The 10,526-nt window shown below is 41.9% G+C and overlaps 1 protein-coding gene across 4 annotated transcripts in view; it reads left to right on the plus strand.

The window, feature by feature from the left end:
- Positions 1-7,492, plus strand: part of TMEM150C (transmembrane protein 150C) — a 76,072-nt gene extending 68,580 nt beyond the window's left edge. For 2 of the 4 annotated variants that reach the window (XM_060011671.1, XM_060011674.1), the window contains exons 7-8: positions 1,999-2,176; positions 5,188-7,492. In XM_060011671.1, the coding sequence (XP_059867654.1) occupies positions 1,999-2,176; positions 5,188-5,396 (387 nt within the window). In that variant the 3' untranslated portion in view covers positions 5,397-7,492. The remainder of the gene's footprint in view (positions 1-1,998; positions 2,177-5,187) is intronic. The other 2 variants (XM_060011672.1, XM_060011673.1) reach the window with 2 other exon arrangements.
- The last annotated feature ends 3,034 nt before the right edge of the window (positions 7,493-10,526 follow it).

The following is a 10,526-nucleotide window of genomic DNA, read 5'->3' on the forward strand; positions in this document are numbered from 1 at the left end:
ATCTTCCCAGACCAGGGCTTGAACCTGTGACCCCTGCATTGGCAGATGGATTCTTAACCACTGTGCCACCAGGGAAGCCCTTAATAAGTATTTTTTACTTAATGGGCTGTCTGACAGATAGGCAGGCAATCCCACCCATTCCTCTAACTATTCTAGGTCTCATTCCGTATCAACCTAGATAATGAGAAAGCTGCATTCTTAGAACATATTGGCTAGGAGGATGAATTATCAGGAGAATATTTGAGAGTTTATCTGTTAAGCTCCAAAATGTTAGGACACAGAGCATTTTTTATTGAGATTTTGGTGGTAGTCTTTCCTCCACTTATCCATCTGTGCTACAGGGACTGGCATGTTGTAAAATGCTCAGTAACTATCATTTCTCTCAACCAGGTCTTAGATGGAAGTTACTGAATAGACATTTTGTTTTTCACTAAAGTTCCCCGAAGAATCCCAGTGATTGGGTTGTTTGGGTGAACCACAGATATTCAAAACTGTAAATGATGATGCTATATATGAAGAACATTTTCTGGAATATCTACAGAGATTACACAGGAAACAAATAACACATTAGTTGCCTGTGGAGAAACCAGGTGGCTAGTATATGAGATAAGAGACAGACTTTTCAATCTATACTCTTTTTACAATTTTTTAAAGTTTGGCCCATGTAACTGTATCATCTATTTTTAAAATTAGAATTAAAAAATAAATGAACAGACTATGTAGACCATGGAAAACCAATTTCCTAATAGTAAAATTTGACTTGGGGAATCATTACTTGAAGTGTTTCAGGACTTTCCTGGCGGTCCAGTTGTTTGGACTCCACGCTTCCAATGCAGGGGGTGTGGGTTCGATCCCTGGTCAGGGAACTAAGATCCCACATGCTGCGCAGCCAAAAAATAAATAAATAACAATAAAATAAAATAAAATGTTTCAAAAATATGTGTTTTGAACTGTGGGGGGGGGGGGAATGGCTTCTTCAAAGAAGAAAAAATCCTACAGCCAAAACAATAGAAAAAAATTGTAAAGGGAAAGTAATATTGATTTGATACAACCATTATTCATAGCAACGCTAAACAATAAAACACCTGAAGGCAATGGCGATTCAAAAAGATATTTTCACCATGTTTTTAAAGCCATCTTTCAACAGTAGATTTTATTACCTGTGTTTCCTATATATGTGGGGTACATGTGTAGTTAAAAATATATGCAATTAATAAAGGTGTTTTAAGTGACAGATATATTTTTTAAATCAGTGGGTAATGATTTGGGCAGTTTACATCTCTAACCCCCAATTGAAATAACCCAGATGGGTCTCCTTTAACCTATTAACTGTATAAAAGCCTTGACCAGGAATCTTCGAACACTGTTGCCCTAATGGGTCTCCAGATATGGCAAAAGCTCATAAGTGCAGTTTTCTTATTATAATAGGAAACAAAACAAAAGCCCATTAACAATGAATTGGCCACATTACATAGACTGGCCAGTTTTGTAAGAGTAAAGAACAGCTCAAGTGTTATTAGTTGTCCCAGCCAGTGAAATCTTGACCTGCTTAGAATTGGCCATCCTCAATCAGTAAATACACAGCCGGATTCTGGTCTCATTTCTTAGTGTAGAAAACAGAGTTTGGGGTTTATGTCTGTAGAAACTTTGACATTTCTCTTTTTTTGTGTAACTCTCCTGCTTTTTTCTTTTACTTTTCTACAAAGCTTTTCTGGAAAATAAATTCAAAGAATAAATTACCACTGCCTGTATGATTCTTCCAAACAAACGTTTTGAGGTGTGGGCATACTATTCATTTCTCTTCTTCCCCTCAGAGTTGGAACCAATGGAGAATAGACACAAAGAGCCAGTGGAGATGAAGGGTTTTACTCTTTCTACAACCTATCATCCCATTATTGGGACATCTCTTTACCTATTTTTTTCTCCTTCACGTATTCCATTGGCTTGTATGTATTTTCTAAATGGGCCTCCACAGGTCATTATCTGTTCATCCCTTAGCTCACAAATGATGAAGAAATCCATAATGTCGGAACTTCCTTGACTTTTGGATTTGGCACACTGACCTGCTGGATCCAGGCTGCATTGACACTCAAAGTAAACATCAAGAATGAAGGACGGAAAGTTGGAATTCCACGAGTTATTCTCTCAGCATCTGTCACTCTCTGCGTGGTCCTCTGTATCCTTTGAATGTGAAAACGTTCTTTGCCAGTGAGATTAAAACACAGATAAGTTGTGCATGTAGAAGATGAGAAGAGTGCCATTCTCAGTTGGTTAGGATATACTGTCGTATCAACTCAGAATATTAGACAAAAAAGAAAAATAAATAGGTATAAAAACGAAAACTTTCAGACCTATTTTTCATGCCAAAGAGGAAATGGAGAACCAAGCTCTGCCTTCTCAAAACGGTTTCAATCTGTAGGAATGGTGCCATGCATTCTCCTTTTGATGTAAAGTTTCCTTTTGTGAAAAACATAGAATGCTTAACCAAAAGAGAATTGTAGGGTTTTTTTCCTTCCATCTTGAAAAATTCTTTTCATTTTCGACTTTATTAGTGGCTCTGTTATTTCATTTAATCTATTAACTCTAAAATGAATTTCTAGGGACAAAAATACATTTATACCTTTCAGGAAAACAAGTAAGCTTTTCTGGAAAAATTCAAGAACTAGATTACCACTGCATGTACTGTTGTCCTAAACAAATAATTTTGAGGTGCTATTTATTTCCCTTCATCCCTCGGAGTTTGAACCAATGGAGAACAGTCACACGGAGCCAGATGGGGATGAAGAAATCAGCCTTTATTCCTAGTAAACTTGGAAAGGAAAATTGTGCAGGCCTCTTATCTTACACCCTGGAATTCAATCTATCCACCCAGTAAGAAGCAGAGAAATCAGGGAAAGGCAGAGGAGAGCACTACACTCAGCTGGAGCCCAAACAGATCGCAGAGGGACTGGTCTAGGGTGGAGCACAGTGACCCCACCTACTATAGCAGGGCCCAGTGGAAGTCGGCCAGTAACCACCCCACCAATCAGATCAGTCACTCAATCCTAAGTGTTTACTCCATTAGGTCCTCTGGAAACTGGAGAAGAAGGGAGTTCCTAGACGGCAAACTGTATAGCTAACACAGTTACAATCATCAATATAATAGCCAATATTTATTGGGTACTTATAATGTGCTAGGCAGTATTCTAAGCACTTTAAATGTGTCAACCCTTTTAATCCTCACTTAACAAGTAGGAATAGTGAAAAACGAAGGTTAATTACCCAAGATCACACATGGTATGTGTCGATTTGTTCTAAACTCAGGCTCAGTTCTTATACTCTTAACCACTATGCCATCCCTCCTTAGAGTGGCTTTAAAATACGAAAATGTTGGGCTTCCCTGGTGGTGCAGTGGTTGAGAGTCCACCTGCCGATACAGGGGATGCGGGTTCGTGCCCCGGTCCGGGAAGATCCCACATGCCGCGGAGCGGTTGGGCCCGTGAGCCATGGCCGCTAAGCCTGCGCGTCCGGAGCCTGTGCTCAGCAACGGGAGAGGCCACAACAGTGAGAGGCCCGCGTACCGCAAAAAACAAAACAAAACAAAACAAAAAAAAAACCGAAAATGTTTAGCGTTTGGAGATGTTCATTAGTGGAGTATTTGGAGCCATTTCTTTATTCTTCCCTCACAAACTGCCATTCAGTCATTTTAGCGGTTTTCTTAAGTCTCATTAGATTGAGAACACTTAAGGACTTGAAATTCAAGCCAAAAAACTTGCTTATTACTAGCAACCTGATAAAATATTTTATGAGTAAACGGGTCAGAATTCTGCCAGTGCGAGATTTGAAGATATATTCCTCCCCTGTAAGTTAATATTGCTTTGGCAACATTTTGAACCCTCAGTCAGAAGAGTATGTACAGATTTTAAATCATTCTGAGTTTTGAGCTTATACCAAACAATTCTGATCCATGATATTTCCGAAGACTTGGAACCATTTCGTGGTTCCCAGGTGAATGAATCCAGGCCTAGTCAGGAGAGCGAAGTTTGGCTGAGGTAGTTGTCACAGAATTTTTCACTCTCTGAAAATTTCCCAAGATTTTAAGGCTAAGTTCTGAAGGTAGAACTAATTCTAAGGGAACAATTCTGATTTTTCTAAATAACTTTATTTAGTCCTTGGCCTCTTAGCTTTTCACTATAGAACGTTATGAACCTCTCTCCTCCCCAGCTCCTACCTTCATATATACTGATGTGTGTGTGTGTGTACATATACATACACTCTGTGTATAGTCAGGCATAGATGAATCATCTGTTCTTTGGTTTTTTAATTGCCTGCTTTCATTTAAGTTTAAATGCAACACCAGGAATGAAACCAGCCTATAGAATATTGTCTGAAAGGCAATAGTGAAAACTAGAGAGAAGAAGAGGGGCCACTTAGACCTTATTAGTATCACTGCAGAGACAAACACAGCCTATATGGAGGTAGTTAGCTGTTTGATACGTTCACATTGTTCCATCGTCATTTGCAGTGTCTTTTTTTTTTTTTTTTTTTTGTGGTACGCGAGCCTCTCACTGTTGTGGCTTCTCCCGTTGTGGAGCACAGGCTCCGGACGCGCAGGCTCAGCGGCCATGGCTCACGGGCCCAGCCGCTCCGCGGCATGTGGGATCCTCCCGGACCGAGGCACGAACCCGTGTCCCCTCCATCGGCAGGTGGACTCTCAACCACTGCACCACCAGGGAAGCCCTGCAGTGTCTTTTAAAAATACAGCGTTATTTTTCTGGCCAACTAGTTACTTTGGAATTGTAATTCTTTAGCTAGTCTCACAGTTTATTAGGCAGCCGTAGAGTATAGTGGTCGAATGCATGGCCAGGGAGTCAGAGTGCTTGTGTTTGAATCCCAGTTCCACCAGTTAATACCCGTGTTACCCATTTGGCCTCCGTTTCCCTATTTTAAGCGAACTGCTGATAACAGGATGTTGTGATGAATAAGTTAGGTTTTCCATGAAAGCACCTAGAAGCATGTCTGGCACAAAGTAAGGGCTCAATAATGTTACCTTGTATTATTTATGTAGATGGTGTTCAGCTGGCTCTGTGAAGCTCTTCTGCTAGTCAGGGGGAGAGCCAGGCTTTTCCCGTAACCTGTCTCTGCCCAGAAAAGAGCCCTGTCTTAATGTGGCCGATGGAGGAACTTGCCTTGACTACTTCTCCCCAGACTTCATCCTCATGGCCCAAGGCATCCACCTGTACGCAGCCAGGGTCCAGTGGGGCCTGGTCATGTGCTTCCTGTCTTACTTTGGCACCTTTGCTGTGGAGTTCCGGCATTATCGTTATGAGATTGTATGTTCTGAATACCAGGAGACTTTCCTAAGCTTCTCAGAAAGCCTGTCTGAAGCTTCTGAATATCAAACCGACCAGGTGTAACCCATCAGTTTTTCCTTGCTGGTGAGGTGGGTGTAGCATCAGGGGAGGGGCCAAGGCACACCCACAGGACTTGACACACAACCTCATGACACATCGTAAACACAGGCACGTGCACACGCACACACTCACACACACATTCATGGCCACGTTTGCCAAACGAGCGTTTCGGGGCGAGTTATTTAACAAAAAAGCACAAGCCCTATGTGTCGAAATACACGCTGTTAGCACTGAAAATATAATGCACGACAGAGCAAGAAGCTTGTGCATGATCACCTCTCTTTTCCCCTCTCTCCCAGCACCCCCTGCTCTTCTTGTCCTCTTCACGTATTCCAGACATCCTGATCACCCTACCTTGGGCAGGCCAAATGTAACATGGGAATAATGCCAACTCCCAACTGCCTTCAGATCCAGAGGGCTTGGAACCAGCTCACGAGGACATTCTGAATCTGGCACTAGGGCTCTTGAATGGACAGAGTGTCATTTGGTTGGATGGAAACTGTACAGAGATGTGACCCCGTGTAACCTGTGGATGATGTTGGATCAAGGATAGAACTTTCCCACAAAAACTCCCTTCATCATCGTTCAGTGGCTGTCTGAGCAGATTCGACAAAAGGAATACGCTACGAGCTGTGAGGGGGAAGCCCACCGCCACGATTTGGACTTTACTGTGACTGAGAAAATATTTCCAAATGTGAATATTTGTAGGCCATGGTCTGCCATGGAGAGATGGGGGTAGCGAGGGTGTGGTTTCAGTTTTGCTTCCATAGTATGCTATGTTCAGTTTTTATTTTCTATTTCATAGTTTGCTTTGTTTTCTTTTTTTTTTTTTTGAAGTAACTACCATGGTTCTCTTGGGGCCTCACGGACAGAGAAGATGTAGGCCAAACGCAAGAACTGAGCTTGTTTGGGGTTCAACATGATAAAAGAAAAAGAAAAAAGGTCACCTGCAGGCTTAATTTGCTGCTTTTATGTTTGAAGCTAAGAAAATGTTCACAGAAAAGCACAAAGAAATACGTGTGGAGGTAATAAAAAGAGCTCCTGCTGGACATTTGTAAAAGGGAGGAGTTTCAGAGGATCGTGTTGTAAATCCAAATCAAGGAGGAGTTTCTTAATATGTATCTGTTGCTCAAATTTAGTATTTTGGGGGGCGGGGGGTTAAGGGCTTTTCATACTCAGAATTTGTAGAAGCCAATTAAAAGGTTACCCTCCCCGAAAAACAAATTGGTTCAGTTCGTCCCCTACAACACATCATGTAGTTCCCACCTGCGAAGAGTTTAGAACTCAAACTCTGTTCCTGGGCTTTAGAGGATGTGGTTCATAAAAAAGGGCAGAATTCTAAATCAAAATGCCGTGGAGTGGGCCAAGCTGATGGACCCTCCGTGAGTGCACTTTGTTTCAAGAAATCCCCAAACTTACTCCATAGGGGCTTGGGATTTCATGGAATATAATGTGAAAAAATGTTTTTTTAATCCAACCCAAACGCTGAGCTTCTTGAGGAGGGGGTTCAATGACTTTTCATCTCTGTATTTATCCCCACCTCTTAGCACAGTGCCTGGCACATATGAGGTGCTCAACAAACATCTGTTGAATAGAATTACTGGTAATTTACAGCACGAAAAAGGAGTATCAGAGAAAGACTCAAAGATGTGTGAGAGAATGGAAGATGACTGTTTCATGCAAGACAGGAATGGAAGAAATCACGAGGGTTAGATGGAGGAGGCATCTCTAAGGCATACCTCTAAGGGACAAGTAAAATGTGAGAAAAAGAGACAAGCAGAGAGTGTTCTCCTATTAGAAAGTCATCTTATTGTAAATAGTCCAAGGTGACATTTATTATTTTTGAATACTGCTTTTGGGGGTTTTTTTCATTTTTATATTTTAAAAATTTTATCAGAGAACAAAGATTTATGAAGTTTTCTTTTACTCTACACAATCCAAATTAAATAGCTTTTGGTGATGCACCGTACACTTTCTTAAGAGTAGATCTAATAGCGCATTTTAACAGAATCAAGCAATGACTGGCATTATTCATCGGGATCTGACCACTAAATAAAATTCTTTTGTGCAGAATTGTGATTTTTCTTTTGTCTCTTACAAGAACATTTCTTCTCTAATATTAAAGCATGTGTAAACTGACTCAGACATTATGTTGAAAACTTCAGTGTGACATTGGCAGCATATTTCTAGGGTGTTTTCCAACACTAACAACCAATTCTCTGATTCTCTGGACACCAACTGGGTGTCCTACAATTCAGTTCAATTCTGACACTACCCAAAGTTATCCTCAGACCCCACGGGTTTAAAGGCTTGGTTCCGCAAGACCTCCCTCGCTTCAAATGCCGGTTGCAAGTATCATGTCCCCAGATAACCCACACTTCGGTCCAACCTGGTCATAAAATTGGAGGGTTCCCACAATTCCCTTCCCTTCTGGATTCAATAATTTCCTGGAACAGCTCGCAGAACTTGGGAAAACACTTTACTTCCATTTTCTGGTTTATTATAAAAGATATAACTTGAGAGCAGCCAAATGGAAGAGATGCATGGGGCAAGGAAGGGGAGGGATGCAGGGGCACAGCATCCTCCCAGGGTTCAGTGTGCTCACCAACCCAGAAGCTCTCTGAATCTCACTATTGCTGAGTTTATAGAGCTTCCTCTCCAGCCCCCTCTGCCACCCCTGCCTGGAGGTCAGTCAGTAGGTCTAGCCACTCGGTCTTTCTGGTGACCAGCTCCAACCTGAGGCCATCTAGTGGCCTCACCCTTAGTGATCTCATTAGCATAAACTCAAGTGTTTAAACTCAATGATCAAAGGGGATCATTACAAAAAACAAAAGCCATTCCTATCACTCAGAAAATGCCAAGAGCTTTAGCAGCTCTTGGCAGGAACCGGAAGACAAAGACCAAATAAATTTTTGTATTAGACCACACAGACACATAAAGATCAAATTTACAGAACCTCCTAGGAGTTAAGGACCACAGCATTCATCCAGAAGGACAAGGCCAGGGAATCTGCATTTGGAGTGAGCATTCCTGGAGGAGCTAACGCAGATGACCCAGAGAACAAAATAGTAAATATACTACACTATGTTTCTGGTAGTCCAGCTAAGTCTCTTGAAGAAAAGTTGCCTTCCTGGTTAGGAGAGAAATATTTTACGAACAATGTTAACATTTTCAAGGTTCAATAGTTTTTGATTTAATGGAGAACTGACAGTGAGGTCAAGTTTTATTACCTGTGTTATTTATTGGGTTTTCTTTGCCCCTGGTATGGGAAAGTAAAACTTGCGTACCCTGAAATTTGCATTCTGCTGGTTATTGTGGAGACTGGTACATCACTGTTTATTTTGGTCCTTAGGCATTGTGTCAGGATGGATCGGGTTTTGCTAGCCCAAAATAAAACTAACGCAACTAAAGTTTATTACTCATGCTAGGTGTCTAACCCGGGTTATCAAAGGGGCTCTGCTCATCACTATGACTCAGACCCTGGCTGGTAGATGCTTCGTCTTAACACTGCTTCCACAGTGGCTGTCAGCCAAGGCAATGTGGGAGACTGCTCACTGGTCTTAAAGCTGCTATGAAGTGACAAACAAAACCACATGGCCATACCCTAGAGTGGCTGTCCTGCCATGGGCTCAGAATGGGAGAAACATTTATGAACAGCCTAGTAGCTTACTGGCCACAGTAAGTGGACTCCTGGCCACATGTGTTTTGTCCCTCAAAGTAGTGGGAAGTTGGGGAAAGAGAATTCCACATATGAAATAAGTTGATTTTCACAATCCTCAGTTCCATATCAGCTCAGATTCCCTATTAACATTCCTCAAAGTGAGGGTTCCAAGAAACAGCAAATATCCAAATCTGAAGTCCAAGGAAGGGAGGGTGGGTGAGAAAGCTAGGTGCCTCACTGGAAAAGCAAAGATCTTTCCATTAGCATAACTATTGTTTTATTTCTCCTATCTTAAAAAAAAAAAAAAAGTCCATATTTGCTCTCTCCAGCCCCTCTCTCCCAATTCTTTCTTCTTCTTTTTTAAAATTTATTTATTTATTTATTATTTATTTTTTTGGTAGCATTGGGTCTTTGTTGCTGCGCACAGACTTTCTCTAGTTGCGGCGAGCGGGGGGCTACTCTTCGTTGTGGTGCGCGGGCTTCTCATTGCAGTGGCTTCTCTTGTTCTGGAGCATGGGCTCTAGGCGCGCGGGCTCAGTAGTTGTGGCTCGCAGGCTCCAGAGAGCAGGCTCAGCAGTCATGGTGCATGGGCTTAATTGGTCCGCGGCATGTGGGATCTTCCCAGACCAGGGCTCAAACCTGTATCCCCTGCATTGGCAGGTGGATTCTCAACCACTGCGTCATCAGGGAAGCCCCCAATTCTTTCAAAAAATTTTTTAAAATTTTGTTGAAGTATAGTTGATTTACAATGTTGTGTTAATTTCTGCTGTACAGCAAAGTGACTCAGTTATACATATATATATTTTTCATATTCTTTTCCATTATGGTTTATCACAGGATATTGAATATGTTCCTTGTGCTATACAGTAGGACCAATTCTTTCCTGAACACACTCCAGTCTTGCTTGTTACCACTTCACTGGACCTGCTCTGCTCAAGTTCTCCAAAGACCTTGTCATGTTATATACACAGTTCATTCTTTTCATACCTTACCTAGCAACACTTCACAACTGGATCACCTACCTGCATAAACATTTTCTTCACATGGCTTCCAGAACACCATGCTCTTTTAGTTTTCCTCCTGCTTCTGTCCCCTCCTCAGTCTCCTTTGCTGGGCCTTCTCCTCCCTGACATCTTTGAATGTTGAAGTCCCCCATGGCTCAGGCCTTGGAACTCTTCCTTCCCATCTACACTCACTCTCTTGGTGACCTCATACAGTCTTCTAGTTTGAACAATTGCCATATGCTGACCTCTCCCAACTTCTCCAGCCCAGACCTCTATCCTAAATGCCAGACGTGTATATACAACTACCATTGTGACATCTCCCCTTGAAGGGCACCTAAAGTTTAACAGTCCTGATCTGATCTCTTTAAACTCACTCCTCCAGGAGTCTTCCCATCTAAGTTAGGGACAACTCATCTTTCAGTTACCAGACAGAAACCTTGAAGTAATCCTTATCTCTTCTTTCTCTCA

The sequence above is a fragment of the Delphinus delphis genome, chromosome 5, assembly GCF_949987515.2.
Source record: "Delphinus delphis chromosome 5, mDelDel1.2, whole genome shotgun sequence".
Classification (NCBI taxonomy): domain Eukaryota; kingdom Metazoa; phylum Chordata; class Mammalia; order Artiodactyla; family Delphinidae; genus Delphinus; species Delphinus delphis.